The 26,214-nt window shown below is 34.6% G+C and overlaps 2 protein-coding genes across 2 annotated transcripts; both read left to right on the top strand.

Moving 5' to 3' along the window:
- The first annotated feature begins 7,283 nt into the window (after positions 1-7,283).
- LOC115991087 (glycine-rich cell wall structural protein 1-like) lies at positions 7,284-8,339 on the top strand. Its single transcript, XM_031114833.1, has one exon. The coding sequence runs from the start codon at positions 7,284-7,286 to the stop codon at positions 8,337-8,339; it is 1,056 nt and encodes a 351-aa protein (XP_030970693.1).
- Positions 8,340-21,294: 12,955 nt separating this feature from the next.
- On the top strand, positions 21,295-25,993 carry LOC115992057 (U3 small nucleolar RNA-associated protein 6 homolog). The gene is made up of 6 exons (XM_031116099.1): positions 21,295-21,955; positions 22,603-23,265; positions 23,463-23,912; positions 24,754-24,926; positions 25,074-25,257; positions 25,716-25,993. The coding sequence occupies exons 1-6, from the start codon at positions 21,551-21,553 to the stop codon at positions 25,806-25,808; spliced, it is 1,968 nt and encodes a 655-aa protein (XP_030971959.1). The 5' UTR covers positions 21,295-21,550; the 3' UTR covers positions 25,809-25,993.
- The last annotated feature ends 221 nt before the right edge of the window (positions 25,994-26,214 follow it).

Here is a 26,214-nt window from a genome sequence, read left to right as displayed (position 1 = left end):
GGGCCAAATCCATCTTGTATTTCAGGAGCCCAAATCTGTGGATTTCAACTCCTCCCATAAACCAAGGAATTTGGGAAATCCACGTTCGCGTCTTCTCCGCCCTTGCTGCGATCGACAACACTGCCTGAAACCACCATCAATGCGTTCGGGTTTGTCTCTCAACCCTTCTTGTCCTCTTAAACCTCTCAATCTCTCTTCCTTTAATATCAAACCTGCCTCCACAAAATTTTCTGTGATTTTTTGGATCAATTTTTTGCTTTTGGGATTGCAAAAAAGTAACGTCTCGGTTTTGATAGTTGTTTTTGCATTCATCCATGGAACTGGGTTTGAAATTATGGTAAAATTTTAATTTTTTTTTTTTGGATTTATCTATGTGGGTCTATATCTTCTACTGAGGCTGGGAGTGCAATGTTTATTGAGTTTTTCAATTTTTTGAGTTATATGTGAGGTCTGGTAAACTGAGTGCGGTTTAGATTTGCTAAAAAAATTGTTTGATGAAATGTCTGTATGAGTTGTATATTTTAATGCATGAGTTTTTTGTCTGAGATTTTGAGCAACTAAAATGTTATTGTGACTGAAGCCTAACTCCCTATTAATCTAGTGAAATGGTTGGGTTGGGTATACTAGGGATTGATCGATTCAATTTATTTGAGTAAATGTGATATGAGAATCTAATATAAATATTGTCATTGACATTGGTTCCAGATTGTGAATGACTTTCAGTTTTGGTGTTATAATGTAGGAAAATTTTGGGTATAATGGTAAAAGTAGAATCTTTATCTTTATTCTAATTTTTACTCTTTCCAATTATTTGTTATTTCTTATTCTTTCCCCCTTTGTTATTTGTAAGTAAACTGGAGTTGCTTTTGTGATTGTGCTAAAGGATCAACTTGGCTTTGTGAAATTTTATGTATACTGCCGTTTTTAGTACTATTATCTAGTGAGGGATTGGGGTCCTGGTGACGGTTGATGGGTAAAATGGCTTAAACATTGCAGTTTGGTTTTTCCGGAACCATCATTTTTTATGCTAAGCAATCAAGTTGCTAGCTAGTTTTATTTTATGCGTGAGTAGTTATGGATATGTGCTTTTAGAGCAGTCCATCTAGCTTTGGTCCTACATGCCTATAGTAATTGACTTTGTTTCCCAGTCTCTCTAAAGTACTGGAAGAAAGTTGGCTTTTTTACTTCTAGTGAATGGGTCCAATGGGAGACTATTTTTATGGCTTATAGATTCTGTCTTGTGGGGTTTGCTTATTTATATGTATTGAATTGCTCCTGCTTGTATAAATTGGATTCATTATAATGGTAGTTCAAGTCTAAGTAAAAGCAAACATGTTTGGTCATCTTACTAATGGTATTTATTATTGTACGGTTTTACTGAATTTCATTGATCATAATTTGAGATTGTTCTACAGAAAACATATGTTTTCTTGTGTGGGAGGGATAGAGTTATTGGTGTTGGTGCAAAACACATTGACGATGCAGTTGAAGCTATGGTTTAGGAATGAGAAAATGAGATGATTTCTCCTAGTGCTCAACAACCAATTCAACATTTTGTATCATTGAGTTTTGCAGCTAAGCCTTGCCTATCACTGATCCAAATTGTTGAAAAGCTAAGGCATGGAGTTGTAAGGGACTCTTTTGAAATGCTTGTTTGCTCATTTTTCTCACCTGGGTGCCTTTTATTTTTGTTTTTTTGTTTTTGATAAGTAAACCTTTTATTTTTGTTAGGTTCTCATGGTTTATCTTTGTTTTTTGTGTTTTTAGTTAAATTAGCTGTTTATAATGAGAAATCCTCTGTATATTTGATATTACTTATATGGCAAATATGAGGGTCTTTTTGGGATGATTTGCGTTTAATTAATCTTTGTTGGGTTCTGAATGTTTAGATAGATAGATATATAAATATTTATATGCAACTAGTGAAATTGGCCATTTGTATTGTACATGAAATTCTCATTGTATCATTTCCAAGCAATTTAGCAATAAAAGATAGTGAAATTCTTACCTGGATGCCTTTTATTTTTATTGGGTTTTCATTGTTTATTTTTGTAAAATTTTAAGAAAAATAATAATTGAAAAAAAAAATTATTGATCTTAAATCCAAATCCAAATCCAAATCCAAAAGCAAATTTAAGTATCCAAACAATAAAATTTCAAATGATGAATTTCAAATCCATCATTCTATAAAAAAGGACCTAAACAAGGAATTTTAAAATTAATAGATTTGAAATTAAGGCATTTGAAATCAATTGATTTAAAATCCAAATCCAAATCCAAATCCAAATCTTGCCATCCAAACACAACTTTATGGGCTGAGCACCTTATCTAATTAAACTGGCCGGGATGCCCAATCCACTCCAGTGAAAATATTTGAAGAGAAAATTTTGGATTTCAGTTTTAATTTTTTAATTTTTTTTCCTGATAATCAATGAAATTTGTGGATTAACTTTAAGCCTGATATATCTAAATTTGAAATGATTATGAGTGAAATTTTATTTCAATATATAACTTAAATATATATTTTCATAGTGCTTTAATTAGAACAAAATCTTCAAAACTCAAATAGTCAAATCTATAATAAATTTATTGTTAAATTCATATTAAATAACTTGTGTTAACAATTATTCTTTATATCCCTGAATTTTAATTCTTCAAATATAATTACAAATTAATGATGTAGAACTGAAAAATAAGAACGTGCTAGCTAGCTTGATGGCTAGCACGAGTGCAAGCTGAATCCCAACACCTATAAACGTCACTTTCTTCTATTCCATTATTTAATTTGGCAATAAAAAACACATCATCTCCAACTTTCAATTAATTTATTACTTTTCTTTTTGATATTTCTAAGTCTTCATCTGCCAGAACTTAATTCCTTAGCACATTGTTCACATTCTATGATACCTACCCTTCTCTCTTACACTTAGTTTGTATTTGATAGGCCATTTTTGTTGTTAGCTACAAATTAATTAACAAAAATGATGCTAAATAATTTTTTTTTTTCCAAGTAAATCAATTTATTGTACTTAAGATCATTTTTTTCTCACTTTTAATCAAATAAACTTACAATAAATAATCTAACTAAATTATGGTTCCTTATAATTGCTTATGCAATCAGATTTGACTAGATAAATATTCGATATGGGGCTCATCATACATGTCCACATAATACACACTTGTGCAATCTAATTCAATCTAAATAATATGAAATATCACATCATAAGTTTTCAACTACTTAATGTTTTTCATCTTTCCTTCTTGAATTATAATGAGACCAGGAAGTTCTAGAATAAGGAAGCATACGTGTCTTTCTAAAAGTCCACTTCAAGATGTTAAGGCCTTGTTTGGATGGTGGAAACACTATCACTCATCACTCAATAAGTGTGGGTTTGGATTCACGTCCACTACCATATTTGCTTCTTTGCGCATTTTCAATTTTTTTTTTTTTTGGACGCGCGTCTGGCATTGTTCATTATCCATGAATAGTGATTTTAGGTTTATGAACAGTAAAAAACAAAGTGAACAGTAATTTTTCACACATTTAAAAATTATTTTGCTACAGTATTTTCAATTTTTAGTTTTCAACAAAATAAATTGTATCCAAACGAACCCTAACTCATCACTTAGAAATCCCCAACTCCCATCCCTAGCATGTTTGGCGCTACAACACGGTTAAGTTTTCATTCCCAAAACTTAAATATTTTCACTTTATGTGGGACCCATGGATTGACTAAGTTCAGTCTTCTTCTCCTTTCACTTCTTTTTCTCTAATCTTCAAACTCTCTCACTAGCTGACTAAGAGCATCTCTAACAGATGCTCTAAACACTCAACTTCTCCAAATTTCCTCTATGTTCATGCTCCAACAGTTTCTTTAAACACGCACCTTTTCCAAATTTGGTTTTGAAGTTGCTACAGTAGTTCTCTTAATTTAGAGAACACTGTAGCAACTCTATCCCCTTATTTGTTCTTAAAAAATTGCCCAGTGGTATAATTTACTATTCTTTCTCTCTCATCCAAACCATCAGCTTCTTCCTCAAAATTGCCCAGCTTCTTCCTCAACGCCACACCATGCTACAGCCACACCATTAGCTTCTTCCTCAAAAATCTTCAAAAAACCACTTCCGGCAAGCTCTACTGGCCTCTTCAAACCCGAAACCCATCGGCACTTCCTTCCTTTCTCTCTCTCAAATCGGCAAGGAGACAACCCCATCAGATTGGCGTGGTTGTTGCGGCATGGTTTTTGTGGAGAAGTGGTTGTTGCGGTAGCGAGATCGGCGCGGTCGTGGGTGGTGATGGGTTTCTAATCGGTTTTTGATGGTGGGTTTTGGCCGAAACCCATCGGCACTTCCTTCCCCTCTCTTTCTCAGATCGACAAGGAGACAACCCCATCAGATTAGCGTGGTTGTTGCGGCATGGTCTTTGGAGAGAATTGGTTGCTGCAGCGGCAAGATTAGCGTAGTCGTGGGTGGTGATGGGTTTCTAATTGGTTTTTGATGGTGGGTTTTGGCCGTGGGTTTTGATGATGGGTTTTGGTTGAATTAATTTGGGTATGGGTGTTGTTTGTGTTGTTGATGGTGGAGATTGCATGGTAGTGGCTGATGGGTTGTGGCTTGTGGTAGTTGAGTTGTGGAGGTGGCTTTTTTTTTCTTTTTCATTGGGTGTGGGTGGTGTGGGTGTGGGTGTGGGTGTGGGAGTGGTTGGGTTTTGTGACTAATGTGGTGGTAGTGGTGGGGGTTGTCATGTTGGTTGTGGGGGGTAGGGTGATTGATGGTGGTGGTGGTTAATGTGGGTTTGCGGTGCAGTGGTAGTGGTGTAGTGGTGACAGCTATTGTTGTGATTGTGTGGGAATGAATAAAGAAAGATTAAAAAAGATTAAAGAAAGAATAAAAAAAGAATAAAGAAATAATATTTAAATGAGATAGAGAATCTGTTGAAAAGTGGATTTAAAAAAGTGGGTAGTTAAAATGTAAGTCACTGTTTATTCTCCAAGCAGTACAAAAATTTGGAGAAGCTGCTGGTGATGCCCTAAGTTCAGTCTTCTTCTCTATTCATTGCTCTCTCTCTAATCTCAGGCTCTCTCTCTCTAGTCGGACCCAAATCAAAATTTCATTTTCCATAGCCACACCACAAATCCGAACCTCACACCCACACCCACATCTCAAAAATCCAAACCCCACACCCACATCTCAAATCTGAACTCCACACCCATAAGATAGAAAGGAAAAAAAAAAAAAAAAAAAAAACTTGATCTTTCCGAGAAGATGGAGAGAGAGCTCAGCAGATTTCATTGTCTATGCCGCCGAGATGACAACCCATAACCTGGAACCATGAGACCCACTACCGAGATAGAGATGGAAACAGAGAAGAAGGAAGACTTGAGCTTCAATTGGAGTGGCAGACTAGAATAAAGAGAGTAATGGGTTGTGTTAATGGCAGATGGATATGGAGAGAAGAGAGTAGCATGCGAAGAGAAGAGGAAGAGGAGAGGAAAAAGAAAAAGAAAAAGAAAAAAGCTAGTCTAGCAAGGAAAAGACAAGACACGGACATGGCCCCCACAATATGAATACATTTATAAAAATACCATTGTAACTCTGTTTGCATAATTCAAAAACACCAAAATTTTGTTTTCATTTTTACTAACTTATAACTCAATTTGATGAGATATGGGTAATGGAAACAGAAAATGGAAACTCATCCAAACAAGTCACGTATGTGTGGGATCCACAAATTTTGAGTGATGAGTGATTGAAAACAAAAAATCCAAACACCCCCTAAGTCTTGCAGTACGTTGTGGTTGATAATTCAGTATATGGGAGTAGCTGAAGTGGGAGTAGTTTGTAACTTTGTACTCCAATAGAATGTGTAGGAATCCTTATGTCTTGTAATGAGACAATATTAAAAGAGAAGAAATCTTTAAAAGATATAGCAAAATGAGAACAGATCTTGTGAAAGATTTTCCAGTACATTATTCATCAATTTCCTTACTTCTCTAGGTTCTCTATGAAGTGAGAGAAGCAAGACTAGTAAAAAAAAAACTGATGGACAAACCCGCCCCATCAGTTTGGCTTTGAAATGATATATAAATGAGGTAGTAAAATAAAGTTTCTACATCTATTTTCTTTGATCAACACTAGATCAGTTGAATCAGAGAACTTCGCAAAATCATATATTATATGCTATGATATTACAAACCGGATCGAGGCTGAGTAGTCCAAGTAAACCCATTTGTAGACTTAGTTGAGTGGGATCCTAGAAGATGCATGGCAATGTGAACTTACTAATAATAGCATTAATATATTCGTTGGTGACACTCTAAACTACTAATTTTGGAAACTAGGTTATTGAGACAAGATAATCAGTTGCTTGCTGCTCCAATTAACAAAAGCACTACGTTTGGAGTGGTCCATCATCACTAAATCCAAGCATTAGTTTCTCTGTGAGCCAAAGATGATGACATACACGATATTGCTGGCTAGCTGGATAGTTGTATTTTAGTAGGCGTGCAGTTAATTTTAAAGCGTCCAAGGCTCCAAACTACTACCACCCCAAGAGAGAAGTGACCAACAAGAAGAAAAACCAAAACATATATGATTTGCAATTGGGTTAAACTTGTTACACATAAACAGTTTTAAATAGTTATTTTTTGGGGGTGTGTGTAAAATGATTAATCCTATTGTATATAATGCGATTATCAAAATACTTCATACCAAAATGATATAGGCTTATTCCTCATGCCTAATTGATCACATGGCACCCACATCCACATGGGCCTTTTTCACATTATTTTCAATTCCATTCAGCATAGATGTCACATGGTACATTAGTACTCGACAGACTAAAGAATGACAGACGGATTTTCTGAATGCTTATTGTAGTAATTAATTAATATTATTATATTTTCCACCATCATATGCTTCTCTCTTTCTCGATCTTAAGATATTTCAAGAAGATGCAGTCACCTACTCCACCATCTCTGGTTGATTATAATAATGCAACTGTCATTAGACTAGATCATACATGCATTCTGTCCACAATTATTTGTGTTTTGATTAGAGTTAGGCAAGAAATATGCGATTTGCTAAACACTTTTTGTCAGCCATAATTGACTTAGATTCCTTATTTAACTCTCCCGCCAAGTTCCCCTTTAAAACGCAGCAATGAGCATGGACTAACAGTGAAATTGGTTGTGACTATATAAGCGTACGTGTGGCTGCTTATATAAAAGGAGAAATCAGAGACAAGGAGGGGGGCAAGCATTAATAGGTTTGTTCAAAGAGTCATGGGTGCTTGCGCTAAACTTCTGCATGTGGCTCTGCTTCTTCTGGGTACTACTTGTGGTTTGAGTGCTAGTATACGTACTAGTGGTCATGGAGAGAGAAACCTTGGTAGTGTAAGGAATGGCGGTGGTGGTGATGATGATTATTGCTCATATCGAAATTGGAGGAGTTGTGGGAGTTTCTTTGGAAGAGGGGGTAGAGGTCTTGCTGCAGATGGTAAAGGAGTGAGTCATGGTGGAGGTGGAGGTGGTGATGATGATACAGCTAGTGGGTCAAGTTATGGAGCTGGGGGTGGTGGAGGAGGAGGAGGAGGGGAAGGTGGTGGGGGAGGTCCAACTGGTGGAGGGTTTGGTCATGGTAGTGGATTTGGTGTTGGAGTTGGTATTGGTGGTGGTGGTGGTGGTGGTGGTGGTGGTGGTGGCAGCGGCGGAGGAGGTGGTTGTGGAGGCATTGGAGGAGGTTTTGGATATGGTAGTGGATTTGGTGCTAGTTTTGGTGGTGGTAGTGAAGGTGGAATAGGAGGAGGTGGAGGTGGTGGTGGTAGTGGTTTTGGAAGAGGATCAGGTCATGGTAGTGGATATGGTGTAGGTGCAGGGGTTGGTATAGGAGGCGTTAAAGGAGGAGGTGGAGGTGGTGGTGGTGGTGGTTTCGGTGATAGTGGAGGGTATGGCCATGGTGGTGGTTTTGGTGCAGGAGCCAGTGATGGAGGCATTGGAGGAGCAGGAGGAGGTGGTGGTGGTGGTGGTGGTGCTAATGGAGGGATCGGCCATGGTAGTGGTTTTGGTGCAGGAGTTGGTTTTGGAGGCATTGGAGGTGGAGGTAGTAAAGGGGGTGGTACTAAAGGTGTTGCTGGTGAAGGTAGTGGCTCTGGTGGAGGTGAGGGTGTAAATGGTGGTAGTAGTGGTGGTAAAGGTGTTGACATAGGAGGAGGTGTTGGCCAAGGCTATGGCGGCAATAATGGGATTGGTATAGGATTCGACATTGGAATTGGATTTGGATTTGGTATTGGAAGTAGTGGAATTGAAGATAGCAGTAATAATGGTAATAATGAGCCCTAAAATACCCGTTTGAGATTATATGCCTTTCAAAATGCCGCAGTTCTAGTTACTAAATTTCAAATGAACAAGCTAGAATATCCCAAAAATTGAAGGAAAGGAAATATGAAATTATATTTTTGATCAATTCTATTGATGTCACAAGCAGATTCTAATTCTAATTTGCTTTAAAATAAATATCAGTAATGTATTTTTTTTTTTTTAAGTTTGATTTATTCAGGCTTCATTTGTTTAGTTTTCATTTGCGAGTTCATAAAATAATGGAATGCAATGAAATGTATAAATTATAAATGAATAAAATGAAATGGAATGTCCTCCACAAAAAAGAAAAAAAAGAAAAAAAGAAAAAAAAGAGAGGAATGATTACAAGAAATGGAAATGAATATAAAGGAATGGAGCAAAACTAAGCCATTTTGTTTGGATGCCTCCAAAGAAATAGGGTAAAATAAATAAATAAAATTGCCCTTAGGTTTGTACTCATGTCAAGTACTACCAAAACTTTTTTAAAATATCTAATTTTCTCCCTAAGTACAAAAATCAGTTAACACAATTTAAAATTCTCATATTCCTTCTGCTTCCTTTTCCATCAATGCTTGTCGTTTATCTACTACTAGTCGCTAACCCGTGCGATGCACGGAAAATGTATTGAGTACAATATATAATTTAATCTTTGTTTATTTTACTACAATACCAAAATTGAATTTGTAAAATAAAACCATATAGCTAAAACATTTGTTAACAGCTATACGTTTCAAACATTTATTAAACTATATTATTATTATTATTATTATTATTATCAACTTAACAGTATTTTAATATATGATACCAACATACTTCAAGAAAATGTCCAACACTGAAAACAATTTCGAAAACAAACTCAACTAAACAGTTTGATGAATAAATATATTACAATCTCTAATATAAGCCAAGAAATAAACTTTGAAACCAATATGAACAAAATCCACGTCAAACAAAACCATTTCGATCATTAAGAATATGACTCACTAAAGTCATGAAAAACACAGGATTCATTACCAAAAAAAAAAAGCATCTTTAGTCTTTATAGATTTTGCCTAAGTACCCAGATACAATAACACATACTCACACAAAAATCATTAAAGAAAGAATCAAAGAACATACACAACATGTACATACGCTATGAAAGTAAAAATAAGAAAAACAAAAGAGACGTAAACACGGACAATTAAAGAAAAAATATAGGAAAAAAAAGTTAGGAATAGAAATATAAGATAAAGATGGGTTACCCTCAAAAAGAATAATCCATGGATATTCATTGAAATCTTCTAGATAATTTCTGATAATAGAAAAAATAAAACCCAAAAGTTATGATGTTAAAACTTCCAAAAGGCCAAAAAAAAAATTAAAAAAAAAATCAGAAGATTCAAAGTTTCAAAAATATTGAAATAAAACAATATATATATATATATATATAATTACGCAATAGAGAAATACAATAGAAAGAATGGAATCTATGATTATAGCTTTTCTACTATTGAAATTGGCCAGACAATTAAATGTATTGCAAAAAATGAACTTAAAAATTCACAAATCTATAATTTTTATTGAACAAATCAAATAACCCTAACCTTGATGCATTGACCGAAGAAGGAGAGGAGTCCAATACATAAGTGGAATATGTGAATTGTGAAGCATGAACCGCCCTCAAAAAAAATCTTGAAGAAAAATAAGTTTTAAGAAGAAAATTGTGTTTTGGGGCTTAGGTTTTCTACGCAAGCAATTCTTAAATAGGAGAGAGTAGAGGCGGTGGAAGAGTGTCCTTATTTGGCTAGAAGTCTAATTTGCATTGGAAAAGAAAAACGGTGATGAGGTGGAAAATTTAATTTAATTTAAATATTGTATTTAAATATTGTGCTGACATGGAAAATTGTGAGAGTTTCAAAAGCTTCGGTTTTATATATATATACTCAATATATAATTTAATCTTTGTTTATTTTACTACAACACCAAAATTGAATTTGTAAAATAAAACCATATAGCTAAAACATTTGTTAACAGCTATACGTTTCAGACATTTATTAAACTATATTATTATTATTATTATTATTATTATTATCAACTTAACAGTATTTTAATATATGATACCAACATACTTCAAGAAAATGTCCAACACTGAAAACAATTTCGAAAACAAACTAAACTAAACAATTTGATGAATAAATATATTACAATCTCTAATATAAGCCAAGAAATAAACTTTGAAACCAATATGAACAAAATCCACGTCAAACAAAACCATTTCGATCATTAAGAATATGACTCACTAAAGTCATGAAAAACACAGGATTCATTACCAAAAAAAAAAAGCATCTTTAGTCTTTATAGATTTTGCCTAAGTACCCAGATACAATAACACATACTCACACAAAAATCATTAAAGAAAGAATCAAAGAACATACACAACATGTACATACGCTATGAAAGTAAAAATAAGAAAAACAAAAGAGACGTAAACACGGACAATTAAAGAAAAAATATAGGAAAAAAAAGTTAGGAATAGAAATATAAGATAAAGATGGGTTACCCTCAAAAAGAATAATCCATGGATATTCATTGAAATCTTCTAGATAATTTCTGATAATAGAAAAAATAAAACCCAAAAGTTATGATGTTAAAACTTCCAAAAGGCCAAAAAAAAAATTAAAAAAAAAATCAGAAGATTCAAAGTTTCAAAAATATTGAAATAAAACAATATATATATATATATATATAATTACGCAATAGAGAAATACAATAGAAAGAATGGAATCTATGATTATAGCTTTTCTACTATTGAAATTGGCCAGACAATTAAATGTATTGCAAAAAATGAACTTAAAAATTCACAAATCTATAATTTTTATTGAACAAATCAAATAACCCTAACCTTGATGCATTGACCGAAGAAGGAGAGGAGTCCAATACATAAGTGGAATATGTGAATTGTGATGCATGAGCCGCCCTCAAAAAAAATCTTGAAGAAAAATAAGTTTTAAGAAGAAAATTGTGTTTTGGGGCTTAGGTTTTCTACGCAAGCAATTCTTAAATAGGAGAGAGTAGAGGCGGTGGAAGAGTGTCCTTATTTGGCTAGAAGTCTAATTTGCATTGGAAAAGGAAAACGGTGATGAGGTGGAAAATTTAATTTAATTTAAATATTGTATTTAAATATTGTGCTGACGTGGAAAATTGTGGGAGTTTCAAAAGTTTCGGTTTTATATATATATATATATAGATGAGCTACTCTGACATTCTTTTGTACATATAATTTACATAATATAGTCATTGTAAGACATGTGCAGTGAAGAGAAGTTGTTAGATGGAAACAAAGGACTTAGAGGAATAGGGAACTCTCAAATGTGTTAAGTGTTGTTTGTAATTAATGAAAAAATTGGATTTTTTTTTTTTTTAAATTTTGGCAATATTTGGTATTAAGCTAAACCTCAAGGGTGATTTTTGTATTTTACCCAAAGAAATAAATGAAAAAGATTGATTAGTAAATAACCTTATTTGGGAGTACCATAAGAATCAATGAAAAATAATAATTTTATGACAGTGTTGCTATTTTAGCCTTTATTTTATATAAAAGAAAAAGTTGTAATTTGTCATCATTATTGTTGTTATACATATTTTATGAATAGAAAAGAGAGACAAAAATACATAAGTAGACAATGTTGAAGAGAGCTAAGAAAAAGCTTCTAACCAAAAGAGAACAATCCTAAACGAGAGAGAGCATAGATATGAAATGAGTAAAATGATGCAATAATTAAAAGAGGCATTTCAGAAATTTGAACAATATAAGGGGCATTTCGGAAATTTAGTCAAAATTTCATTAAACTCCATTATATTCCTCCCAATTTCAAGTTTGGCCTAGATTATTAAACAAGTTAATCTAAAACAAAAAAGATTTTTTGAACAAATTCATGAGTATTATGCTCGATTTGGGAATATAATACATCTATAAAGTATACTTATAGACTTGAGATTAAATCGATTAAAATATTTAAATTATTATTTGTAGTTTATTGAAAATATAAAAAGTTCATTTCATAATAATTAGATAGAAGGATTTTTCAAAAATACAAATCAGTCTATCTAATTAACCCAAGTAATATAATTTTAACTTTAATTTAATTACTAATTATTAGCTTATATTTCTGAAGGGGTAAAAGTTTTTAGATATACTATTTACATATGGACAAACTTTGGCTAAAAATTTGGCTGTAGCCTAAGGCAACAACTCTACTTAAATTTTTTTTATTGGTTGTGAATTTTGACAAATCTACCTTTATATTACATTTTCTTATTATATTCTCCATATTTGCAAAATTTCCAGAAGATCAAAGACTCTCCATGCTTACAAAATAATTATATTATCAATCAAATGTTTAAATTTCAAGTTTTTGTAGTTTAAAATTATGCATAAAAAAAAAATAACTTTATGGATCAAACAGTAAATAACATTCAATTGACACAAAATTTGATATTTATATTAAGAACATAAATAATATACAATCAAATGGTTGGATTTTCAAAATATGTAGTCATGTTAATTTTTTTAGTTAGAGTTGTAGCCTAACCAAACTTTGTCATTTGCATAAATGGGGAAAAAAATTTAAATGCTAATTGTAGGCCTAAGCTCCATTAAAAAAAAAAAAATTAAAAAGGAGGGATAATTGATTTGGTTAAAAAAGGGAGGGGGGGGGGGGGGAGCATAAATGAGGTGTGCACTCTCTTCCCACATGCAATTATTAGTACAGAGCATTCACATCCGGTATCTTCATACTATTCTATTTTACTACCTTAAAAACTACTTTATCTATTATATCATACCATTTTACAATACATCCAACATTCCAACTTTTATTTTACAATACAACAAATTAAAATTATATAAATTATATAATAAAATAATAAACAAATTATCTATCTATCTCATTTCTGTACCTATCTCTCCCTCACTTTCTCAACAACCAAACAAACAATCACCACCATGCCACCACTGCCCTCTGCCCACCAAAATCCCACCATAACCAAAAACCCAAAAAAAAAAACAAAACAAAACAAAACAAAACCCACCAAAAACCCAGTAAACCCATAGCAAAAACAACCAAACAACCCACTACCCACCACACCACAACCAATGCCCACCACGCCAACCCAACCAACCAATCCAAAATCCAACCCATCCAAACCCAAAAGACAAAAATTAATAGCAAAAAATCAAACAAACCCATCACAATTCGCCGTGCCCATGCCGTGACCACTTTGATCTCCACCATGCCGGGCCCACATTGTGACCACTCTAAATCCAACCTAGCTCCAATGGCAAGCTTGAACGAGGGAGAGATGTGAGCAAGGGAGTGAGAAATGAAGTAACAGAGAGAATCATAGAAAAAAATAAAGGAAAGGAAGAAAAGGAAGAAGCTGTGGTTGACAAAGGGAGAGAAAAAAGAATATAAAATTTATGCAAGTTGCTACAGTACCATCATATAAGTAAGATGGTACTGTAGCACTATTGTAAAAAATTTTACAAGTAGAAGACCGGGTAATGGGCTTATTTTGTGCTTTGATGCTAAAATCTCCTACATATACCATTTGCAATGCTAGATGTGAATGCTTTTAGTGTACTAAACTTTCCTCTCCCATAAAGATGTTCTTCACGTGGCCCACACATGGGACCTGCATTTATTGAAAGGGAGGTGTAATACACTAGGTGTATCACATAATTTGTTGTCCCTTAGTCTTAATGGTCTGTTTGGATTAAGGAGGAGAAATGAAGAGTAGAGTAAAGTATATTTGGCTTAAAATTAGCCTATTTTTAGTCATCTCTACTCTACTCCCTCTCATTTCCGCCTCAATCCAAACAGGCCCTAAGAAGACTTTAAAATTGTGAGCCAATAAAAATTCAGCCCAATTAATACCATAAGTTGTTTCACAAAATAAAAATGTTGGAGATGTGCCGAAATTATCATTGACGGCCAATTTTTCCTACAATTAAGGTTTCAATTTTTGTAAACATGTCCCCCCACACATTGATTGTCAACATTAGTCTTCTTCCTATGTAACAATACAACAAATAATAATCTTTTTATGGTAGTTTGATAGGAAACTACTTGTTTGTTTTTATTTGTTAATAATAATAATAATAATAATAATAATAAAATCAGACAATACAATTTCATATTTTGAGGTGAAATGAGTAGAAACAAAAATATTACCCATAAATAATGTACATAACACATAAAAATAGTAAAAATGCCTCACATAAAAAAAAAAAAAAAAAAAAAAAAAAAAAAGAAAAAAAAAAAAAGAGTAAATACGCCAAGTAAAACTTCAATCACAATCTCAAATTTCAAACAATAAAAAACACAATTAAAAAATCATTTATGTTACCCAATCAAAAACTTCAATGTTTATACTTAGTTGAACACTAAATTTTTGTACATAACCTAAACTAAATTTCTTAACTCATTAAAAAAAACACCTCACAAAAAAAAATTCTTAACCCATTAATCAAGCCTAAAAACATGCATGCATATCCTTATCTTCCATAACCACGAAACCTTCTACCCATGTTGGATTCCATTAACAAGGTCTTCTTCCAAAAAAAGCACAACCGATAGCCTTTGCAACGACTATAACTTAAGCTTCCGTTGTTCTCAGAACACCTTAGAGACTTCATCTGGTAACAACCTATAACTCTTTAAAGATCCTCTATAGCTTTTTACAACATATGTAATTTGTTGGTTTAAATTTTCAACTTTCATTCTTAAATTTAGGGTGTATTTGAATACCGTTTATTTTGCCGAAACTGAAAAATTATTACTGAAAGTACTGTAGATAAAAGTAGAAGATAGTTGAATAAATACAATGGAACTTATGAATAGTACCAAAAAGTGTAATGAAACCCATGAAAAATAACAAAAATAAGCTGAATAGTGAAATAATTTTAGCTTTTAATTGCAATCCAAACACACGCTTAGTATCTTGGGAGTTGAACCTGTTAAACCACTTTAAAATGTTTACATATGTAAACTACTAAACCACACATTACCCATGGTTTAAAGTTTTATTCTTTTTTAATAAAACCGAACTTAGCCATAAGTGGTGTGGGATTGTGGGGTTTACTTTGGTCAAGTTGGAAGGACATATGTCACTAGTTTTAAGAGAAACTTTATCCCATAATTTTTTTTAAGGGAAGTGTGGGGGAGGTGAACTTGCCTCTTATTGTAAGGACTCCCATTATGCACACATACACTCTCACATAAGTCAGACAATGTAGGATTTGGATGGAAGCCGACCAGATTCAATTGAATCCAAGTTCTAATTGTTTAATAATAACAATTGAAAATTTGTAAAGATTAAAGTGACAAATCCAAATTACATTGGTTGCATTTAGATTTAAGGATTTAAAATTAAGTGATTTGAAGTATAAGTTATTTGATATATATATAAGTATAAGTTATTTGATATATATATATATATATATATAAAACTGTTATGAGTAATATGGACAAAACAGTAATATCATGTACTTGATATATAAATAATATTTTATGAGTTAGGGTTGACTTATCAAACCCTAAACACCTTCATCGTAGACAATATGGTATTAGAGCCACCAAGCCACAGCTACCGTTAATCCTCTGACCACCACCCACCAATACTATTGTCACCGGCAACCATAACAGCACCTTTTTAGCTCCAACGACCCTAACAGAGACCTCCGATGATCTCGATTTAGTGGCTGAAGGAGTTGTCCAGCACTAGTGACCCTCTCTCAGGTCTCGTGACACTAGATCAACATCATCTGACCACAAGAGAGGCAGGGTTTTGCTCGCCCTCCTCCGGCGACCCATCCTAGCCCACTCATCGGTCCTCGCGCTGCCGCTCCCACACCCTAGCGCCGTTACCGGAGTTTTTCAACTAAGAGTTTCAACCATGGTCTGACTTTCTTCTTTTCTTTATTATGTTCCCTAATTATCTATTCAGGCAGCTTTAGGTTGATTCGTTGGACTAGACTTTTGTTGATTGATGTTTATTGGTGGATTGGGATTTTTTTTTTTTTTTTTTTTGTGTGGTGTTGGTATGGATTTGTTGCTGCCTTGTTTTTTGGAATAGTTTGGTGTTGATTCATTGATAGATGAGTTGTCGTTGGAGTTGCTGATTGGTTGAAGTACATTGGCTGCTAGTTGGAGTTTGTTTTAATTCAATCCAGCATATTTCTTTAGTGTTAGTTTGTTCTTTAGTTGGAGTCCAAAGACAGTGCTCAGCCCCCTAATTATTTCTTATCTCTTGATATGTTATCAATTACCTCAATTCGTCTAGATGGAAGTAATTATGCTCAGTGGCCATTGGTAGTTGAAGTCTTTCTTCTTGGTAGAAAGAAGTTTGATTATATGATTAAGGAACCTCCTGTACAAATTGACCCTAAATTTGCTGATTAGAGAGTCGAAGATGCACAAATTAGGAGTTGTTTGTGGAATAGCATGGAGTCTAAGATCAGTTGTAGTTTGGTTTACTTACCAACTACTAAACTTGTTTAAGAACAAGCCAAGGAACTTTACTCTGGTGTTAACAATTTGAAGCGGATTTATGATCTTCATGAAAATTATTTCTCCTTGAGTTTGAGTGATTTGCCTTTGGAGGACTATTATAACAAGTTTAAGGGTGTATGTGAAAAACTTAATATTTATCAGTCCATCTCCTCTGATGTTAAAGTTATGAAGAAACAATGAGATTCTATGCATGTTGCTCGCTTCCTCTCTGGATTGCCTAAAAGTTTGAATCCAGTAAAATCACAAATTTTAGCTACTCCAAATCTCCCTTCATTGAGTGAAGTTTTTGGTAGACTTTGACAGGCCACATTATCTGATTTGAGTACTACCCCTTTCTCTTCCTCCAATACTAATGCGTTACCTTTTGGTGATAAATATGCCTTTACCACTTATACGGGGAGCAATAGAGGTGGCCATGGAGGTCGAGGTTGTGGGGGCCAAGGTTGTGGAGGTCATGAACAAGGGGATCATGGTAGTGAACAAGGGGGTCATGGTAGAGGACGTGGTCTTCATAAGTGCACTTATTGTCATGGTGAGAATCATATAGTAGACTTTTGTTGGGAGTTGTATAGTAAACCCTCAGCTCACCAAGCTAGTTTTCAAATTTAAGAACCGTCTTCATAGTCACTTCCACCAACATCTAAAGTAGTCTTTATTCCTGAGGAAGAGTACAATCGCCTCTTGTCTCTGCATTCCAACTTTGTTGGGTCTGATTCTACTGCAACTTTGGCTCAAGAAGGTACTTCTGCTGCTTGTCTTGCCACTCAGGACCCTTGGGTCATTGACTCAAGTGCTACTGATCATATGACAGGTACCTCAAGTTTACTCTCTGACCTTAAGCAATCTAGTAGTCTTCCCAATGTTACATTGGCAAATGGCTTAGCCACTACATTTTCTGGTTTGGGCATTGCCAATCTTAGTCCTAATCTTTCTCTTTCTTCTGTCTTATATATTCCTGATTTTCCTTTTAACCTTTTGTCAATTAGTAAGCTTACTAAAATTTTGAATTGTGCTACCATTTTTTTATCCACTCATTGTATCTTTCAAGATCTCAAGACAGGGAAGATTATTGGTGGAGGGCATGAAGCTGGTGGACTTTATTACCTGGATCGATGTGGTTCTTCTCATTTAGTGGCTTCTCATTTGTCTATCTCGCCTCTTCGACACCATTGTCGCCTTGGTCATCCATCTCTCAAGAATTTGAAGTCATTAGTTCCGTCATGTCGTCAAATTGAGTTTTTACAATGTGAAGCATGTCAGTTGGGTAAACACCATAGGGTGCCTTTTGCCTCTAGGCGTGAGAGTCGTGTTAAGTCCTTTTCATTTAGTTCATTCTGATATTTGGGGTCCAATAAACACTCCCTCATTGTTGGGATTTAGATATTTTGTCATTTTTGTTGATGATTATTCTAGAGTCACCTATCTTTATCTTATGAAAGAACGGTCTGAATTGTACTCAATTTTCAAATCATTTTATAAGGAAATAAAGACTCAGTGTAATGCTTTACTTCGTATTTTTCAGTCTGATAATGCTCGTGAATATTTTCATACATCTTTGTCTCAATTTTTTGATGATCATGATATAATTCACCAATCTTCATGCCCCCATACTCCACAACAAAATGGTATTGCTGGACGCAAAATGCGTCATTTGTTAAAGGTCACTCGTGCCTTAAGTTTCATATGCATGTTCCCAAATCCTATTAGAGTGATGCTATTCTCACTGCTTGTCACCTAATTAATCATATGCCTTCCACTATTTTAGGTGGTCAAATCCTTTATACTGTGCTCTCTCCTGATGCACCATTGTTTCATCTACCTCCTAAGATCTTTGGTTATGTGTGCTATGTTCATATCTTAGGTCCAAGGAGTGACAAACTTGATCCTAGATCCATTAAATGTGTTTTTCTTGGGAATTCTCGTACTCAAAAGGGATACCAATGCTACTCACCTACTCTTCGGCATCATTTCATTAGTGCTGATGTCACATTTGATTAATCTCAATCCTATTTCTCTCCTTCGGTTGCTAGTGACAATTCTCCTCCTTGTCTTACTGTCCTACCACCTGTGTCTCCTATTGAATCTCCTCAAAAACCACTCCAAGTATATTGTCGTTAGTAGAAACCTCTAACAGAGACTTCTGCCCTACCTAGTGAATCGACTCTTGATCCTACCTCTCTTCCAATTGCCTTGCACAAAGGTAAGCGTTCTTGTACCTCTCACCCTATCTCTCAGTTTGTCTCTTATGGTCACTTGTCTTCATCTCTTCATGCCTTTGCCACATCCTTGAATTCTACTGTTGTTCCTAAGTCTGTCCAGGAGGCTATGTCCATCTCTAGTTAGAAGTCTGCTATAGAGGTAGAAATGTCTGACCTGTCTGAAAATGCTACTTGGTCTTTAGTTACTCGTCCTCCAGGGAAAACTACTATTGGTTGTCGTTGGGTGTATACTGTGAAGTATTTGCCTGATGGTTCTATTAAGCGTTTGAAGGCTCACATTGTTGCCAAAGGATATACCCAGATATACAGTGTTGACTATGCCGAGACATTCTCACCTATTGCTAAAATTTCTTCTATCTGGATTTTGATCTCCTTGGCTACTAATTTGGGCTATCCATTATTTTAGTTAGATGTTAAAAATGCATTCTTGAATGGCGATTTGAAGGAAGAGGTGTATATGGAGCAACCACCTGGGTTTGTTGCTCAAGGGGAGTCTGGAAAAGTGTGTAGGTTGCATAAGGCCATCTATGGTCTTAAACAATCTCCCAGAGCTTGGTTCGGTAAATTCAGTGAAGTAGTGTTAAAATTTGGATTGTGACGTTGCCACTCTGATCACTTTGTGTTTTCTTATACCTCTGATAGAGGAAAAAATTTGTTGATAGTATATGTTAATGATATTATAATAACTAGATATGACAAACAAGGTATTAGTGATTTGAGAAGATACCTTCAAAACTCCTTTCGAACTTAGGATTTGGGTAAACTTTGTTATTTCTTAAGTATTGAGGTAGCATGATCTAAAGAAAGCATCAGTTTATCACAAAGGAAGTATGTGTTTGATATTTTGAAAGAAACTGGTTTGTTAGGATCTAAATCAGTAGAGATTCCTATGGATCCTAATGTCAAATTGTATGAAGATCAAAGGGAGCTGTTATCTAATCTTGAGAGATATTGTTGTCTAGTTTGTAAATCGAATTATCTCACAATTACTCGCTCAGATATATATCGTTTGCAGTTAGTGTTTTGAGCCAGTTTATGAAAGATCCTTGCCTTCCACATTGGGAGGCAGTTATTCGGATTATGAGGTATCTTAAATCACATCCATGCCGTGGTCTTTTGTATAAAGCTAATGGACACCTACAAGTAGAAGCCTACACTGATGTTGATTGGGCCAGATCACTGTCAGATAGAAAATCCATTACTGGGTATTGCACTTTTCTGGGAAGAAATATGATTACTTGGAGAAGTAAGAAACAAACTATTGTTGCTAGGTCTAGTGTAGAGGTTGAGTATAGAGCCATAACACACACATCATGTGAGCTTATGTCGATTAAGCATTTACTTGAGGAATTAAGATTTGTTATGAAGCTGCCTATGACTATGCATTGTGATAATCAAGCAACAATTTACATTGCCTCCAATCTTGTGTTCCATGAGCGAACCAAGCATATTGAAGTAGATTATCATATTACTTGGGAGAAAGTAGAAGATGGTGTAATTGCTACTCCATATATTTCTACAAGAGTCCAGATTGGTGATATGTTCACCAAAGGTTTATGTAAGACTCGATTGAGTTTATTATGTAACAAGCTAGGATTGTATGATATACACTCTCCAACTTGGGGGGGGGGGGTGTTATAGGAAATAAGGGCAAAACAATAATATCCTGTACTTGATATATAAATATTATTTTATGTGTTAAGGTTGACTTATCAAACCTTCATTGTAAACAATAAAAACAATACACAATGATTTGATTTTTTTTTTTTTTTGATTACTTAAACAAAAACACTTTTGATTCGTCAGACTTGAAATGATATCTTACACTTATAAAGAGAGGATTTAAAAAAAAAAAAATTTTAATCTCTCCATAAACTTCATCAATCTAAAAAAAATACATCACTTATTATTTTATTTTATTCAAGTCAATTAAGTTAAATATTGAAATCCCAATCTTTACTTTAAAAAATATTTATCAAAACCAATCAATAGGGTATTTATTCTGTAATTTCATTTTTCATTTAGTATTATTTAATATTTTTTCTTAGAATTATTATTACTATTTTTGATAAATTGAATCTATAATTTAATATTTGTTGATTGCAAAAAATCTATAGTTTTTTGTTAAAATACCCCCCCCCCCCCCCACACACACACACACACACACACACACACACACACAACTAAAACCCAAAACCCTTGCTAGTCCAACGTACCACAACGGTACCACCCCTCTCTCTCTCTCTCTCTCACACACACACATACACACACACAAAGTTTAGGGTTTCATATTCATTCATACTATCCTCAAAACCAATTTCAGGGTTTTTCAAATCCTTTGCCACACAATACATTGTTAGGGTTTCGATTCCTTCTCTTCTCAATTCGTTAACTCACAAACAGATTTTTTGAAACAACAATGGCTGACGTGGTGCAATACCGGCTGGAGCGAATGGTGAACGAGCTCGACGACTTCGAGCGGCGCGGCCTCTTCACGCGCCGAGAGATCGCCGAGATCGTCAAGCAGCGCCGCAAGTACGAGTACCGCCTGAAACGGCCTAGCCCGCTCAAGCAGGACTATCTGGCTTACATCGAGTACGAGACTCAGCTCGACTTGCTCCGCCGACTCAGGAAGAAGTCGGTGGCGCGTGAGCTTAAAGAAAAGGGAAACATGAAGATGAAGCAGTACCATTCGGACTTCGCCGGCGTCACTAGGATCGTCGAGATTTTTCGCCTCGCTGTTACAAGGTTTAAAGGCGATATCGATTTGTGGTTTCGGTACCTTGAGTTTTGTAGGCTAAAAAGGAACGGAAGAATGAAAAAGGTGAAGTCTTTTTCTTTTTTAAATGATTTTTTTTTTTTTTTTTGGCTTTGTTTGGTTACTGAGAAAGTGAAGGAAAGTGTTGCTTTAGATTGTAAAATGAGAAGGTCAGCTTAAAATTTTGTGTTTTTATTTTTATTTTTTTGGGGTATTTTCTTAGGCAGTAATGAGAACCTAATATAACACTAGTAGAATGGAAGAGGAATACACATGAACAATTGGATATATAGATGACTTAATGGTTTTGGTATTAAGGTTTTGTTGTTGTTGTTATTGTAGTAATTGTTCCTTGTGCATTGTTTGGTTGCTAAGAAAAAATTGAGAGGGACATAAAAAGGTTCAATTTTTAGCTTTATTTTGCATTTTGTTGTTTTAGTGTTAGAGAAGCAAATGCAAGGGTTTTATGCCCCATTTGGTTGCTGATTGATTGGAGAAATAGACTGAGATTGGAATACTAATGATATTTAGAGAGCAAAAAAAAGAGGGATTTGAATAATTGGCCTATCCAATTAGCTGCAATTATGCTCAGTTAAGTATAACTCTTTGCTTTATGATACCGTAAGGATGGAAAAAGAAATGTTGTCATTGAAATTTTGTCTTTTCGGTTATTCCATGTTCTGAGGAAATATTTTTGTCATAAACTTGTGCAGGTATTGGCCCAGGTAATTAGGTTCCATCCAAAGGTCCCAGGAGTTTGGATATATGCTGCAGCTTGGGAATTTGACCATAACTTAAATGTTCCAGCTGCCCGTGCTCTCATGCAGAGTGGTTTGAGAGTCTGTCCAACTTCAGAAGACCTTTGGGTAGAGTATCTTCGGATGGAACTTACTTACCTTAATAAGTTAAAGGCCCGGAAGGTTGCACTCGGGGAGGATGAGGGAACTCTGGTCCATGATACTAGACTTGCTGATGAAAAAGAATGGAGAGAAGAAAACAAGGATTTATTTATGTCCCTTAAAGATGAAGAAGAAAATAATGAGGGAGCAAATGTTGAAAATGAGGGGTTAAAGATGAAAGTAGATTTGTTTCGGCAGCAAGGTTTGAGTGTTTTAGAAACTATTTATAGTGCAGCAGTCAAAGCGCTCCCTTCTAGTTTTAGCTTGAGAAAGCGGTTGTTTGAGATATTGGAAGCAACAGACCTAGCACATTCTGAAGAAAAGCGTGAGGAGATGCTAAATGACATGAAGAGAGATTTTTCAACAGAACCAGAATATTGGGACTGGCTTGCAAAACTTGAAATTGTTGGTCCTAAAAGTACACAAGGCATGAGTGAACAAAAAATTGTGCTTTCTCAGGTGCAAAAAACAATTCAGGTATAAACCCTTTAACTACTGAAATATTCTATTTGGTGCGACTAATTGTTCCTGCATTGTGATAGCTTAACAAACATCTAGGATCTATGCTTTCCTTACTATGAAATTGAAATAGACATGCATGCATGTTCTGAACGCAGGCCTGTTTTTTTACTCTATAAATCTAATGGTTGGATTTGATGCTTTTCCTTGTATAGGTTTATGAAGAGGCTTTAAATATTGTACCTTCAGCCATGATGTTTAATCTGTATGCAAAGTTTTTGATGGGTATTATTGCTCCCCCAGAACAAGAAAACCAAAATTCTTTGCTGCCCAGTCATACTGTAAATTATACTTCACGCCTTTTGATGGTATATGAGAAGGCTGAAAAAATGGGTTACATTACAGAGGACCTTGCTTGCCAACATATTTCATTTTATTTGCAATTGGGACAATTGGATGAAGCTAGGAAACTGGCAGAAAAGCTTTGCAGTGGAAAACTATCAGATTCAGCACAGTTATGGCTATTAAGGGTCTCAATAGAAATTAGATGCATTACGAAGGATTCTTCTTCTCCAAGTAAAGCTGATCTACAATCCATCTTTCAACTTCTAACAAAAGTTCTGCCGAAAGTGTCCATCTCAAAAGCTGAAAGCTTGTGGCTAATGGTATGTTGTCATTTACCCATATACTTTTCTGTTATCTCCCGTTGCAGTTCAGATTATTATGATTGTCTGTCACAGCATTTGTATTATCGTGTGATTTAATCTTCAGCAATTTGATTGTGGATGCTCAACTAAGGATTTTGTCGATCTACACTCAATTGTCAGCTATTATAAATATTCTTAAACTGATTATAGAGAGTGGCTTGTCTAAACTCATGTAGCAGAACTCTCATGAGGCCTCCACCTTCTTATGAGTTATGTTGCAGCATAGAGTTGCAAGAAGGAAAAAAAAAAGGGGTGGGGGGCAAATAATAATCTGGTGTTCACAAAAAACTCTCTTTAAGCCCTCGAATGAAATTAAAATTCTACTAAACCCAAATCCCATAATCTAGACCAATGGAATTAATCAACATTAATCTGGTGTTTGCACCATCTTATTTACTTATGATCCTGTTCTCCTTGGTGGTTCTATGCTTTTGAACTGCTCTTTGTGATTAATTTCATATTATATATAATGCTGAGCACACTTCAATTGAACACAGCTTTAATCCCATTTATATCGTACTTGGTTAAATAGTAATGTGAAGCTCAATGCATAAAATAGCTACTAAGAATTTAATAATTAAAAAAAAAAATCAATTTTTGATTTTCAATTTTTTTTCCTGGTGAATATCTTAAATATGAATGGCTTGGGAGCTTTCTTCCTAGTTGAAAACATGTGCCAAATGTTTTTGTTGGACCAAATTGAGTTGAATTGGGTCCAATTTGTGTATTATACATATACACTAAAATAATGTTCTTTGAAAGGTGTTTGGGATTTTCTTGACATTATCTCATATTGCAGGCCCTCAAGTTCTTTGCAAATCAGAAGCGTTTTTTTGACAAGCTGATAGAGATTTCTCTTGCTTCATTAGCTAGAGATGGTGGCAGTGAAAATGGCTTTTCCCTCTCTTCTGCTATCGTTAATTTTGTTCTTCAAAAGGATGGAGTTCAGCATGCAAGAGAGATGTATAAGCAGTATGTCGCTAGTTTCTGAGCTACTGAGCATTTATTTTATGAATTTTTCAAAATTTCCACATTCTTTGGTGCATGGATTTAATAATATTACTTCTTGCAGTTGCCTTAACTACAGGTTTCTAAACTTCTATCATGTTTCAATTACAGATTTCTTGCTTTGCCGCATCCTGGTCTTGCTATATACAAAAATTGCATTGAATTGGAATCAAATCTTTCATCTGTTGGTGATAAAGATGGCATTGTAAATGCCCGCAAGTTATATGAATCTGCACTTGCTACTTACGGCCAAAATGTGAGCTTGTGGCAAGATTTCTATTCAATGGAGGCTAAGGTAAACTTTGCTCTACTTTCTTTGAATGGTGGGATGTGCTATTTAATTTTTCCCAGTAGCTAAGACCTACCATACAATGAGCCCTGAGGATTAATTGTGGCTCACCTTGCTTAACATGACCATCCTATATCTGGACCTTTGCAATTTTCATTTCCAAAATCAAAGGTCCAGCATGACCAAAAAAAGAAGGGATTTCATGGTAGGTTTGTTGTTGATTGAAAATTCATGCAGGTGCAGCCCATGAAAGCTCACCTCACCAGTACTTTGTGCTGCTTGTACTCTAGACAAAAGACAAATTCTTGTTGATGCATATTATTTGTTTAATTTCTTTTCCCAACTGTGTTCCTATTGAATGAATTTTTTTTTTTTTAATAAAATTTTTAAGTAGAACTTTAAAAAACTTATATTTTTTTGTAGAATGTACTCATGAGTTCTCTTTGTTTTCACCATTTTAACAGATGGGAACATCAGAAACAGCAACTGCTGTCCATTGGCGTGCGCGGAAGACCCTAAAAGACTCAACTGCGCTCATTGCACCTCTCAATTTATGATTATTTCTGTATATGCCATCCAAAACTCAATTTTGACCTCTTCCTTTTTTTGAATGTATTTTAAGAGAAACAGATAAATAGGACTACTTATAGTTCATTGCGTAACAAGTAACCACAAAAGTGAGCAAATTTAATTTTCATTTTTGCTTTGTCAAGTGTGTTTGTGTATTCAAATTTAGTTTTCATTCTTGCCGTGTCTAGTGTGTGTGTGACAGTGCAGTGTATTTGCCCTTGAAAGCTTCCATGTCTGTGTTGAAAGGGAAGGCTTGAATCCTTTGATTATGTTTAATATTATTAACTTTGAGCAGACCACATAGTAAAAAATTAATTATTTTTTAGGATTCAATATTTATGTGAGTAATCAGTTCAACCAATTTTAGATGTACTACAACATTTGGTTCGGACA

The sequence above is a fragment of the Quercus lobata genome, chromosome 5, assembly GCF_001633185.2.
Source record: "Quercus lobata isolate SW786 chromosome 5, ValleyOak3.0 Primary Assembly, whole genome shotgun sequence".
In the NCBI taxonomy this organism is placed as follows: Eukaryota; Viridiplantae; Streptophyta; class Magnoliopsida; order Fagales; family Fagaceae; genus Quercus; species Quercus lobata.
This window is presented reverse-complemented; position numbering and strand designations above follow the sequence as displayed.

Bases quoted from the DNA above. Each gene is read 5' to 3' on its own strand.
- LOC115991087 (XM_031114833.1), top strand. From the start codon at position 7,284: ATGGGTGCTTGCGCTAAACTTCTGCATGTGGCTCTGCTTCTTCTGGGT.
- LOC115992057 (XM_031116099.1), top strand. From the start codon at position 21,551: ATGGCTGACGTGGTGCAATACCGGCTGGAGCGAATGGTGAACGAGCTC. The intron at 21,956-22,602 runs GTGAAGTCTTTT...AAACTTGTGCAG, and splicing joins GGAACGGAAGAATGAAAAAG to GTATTGGCCCAGGTAATTAG. The intron at 23,913-24,753 runs GTATGTTGTCAT...CTCATATTGCAG, and splicing joins CTGAAAGCTTGTGGCTAATG to GCCCTCAAGTTCTTTGCAAA.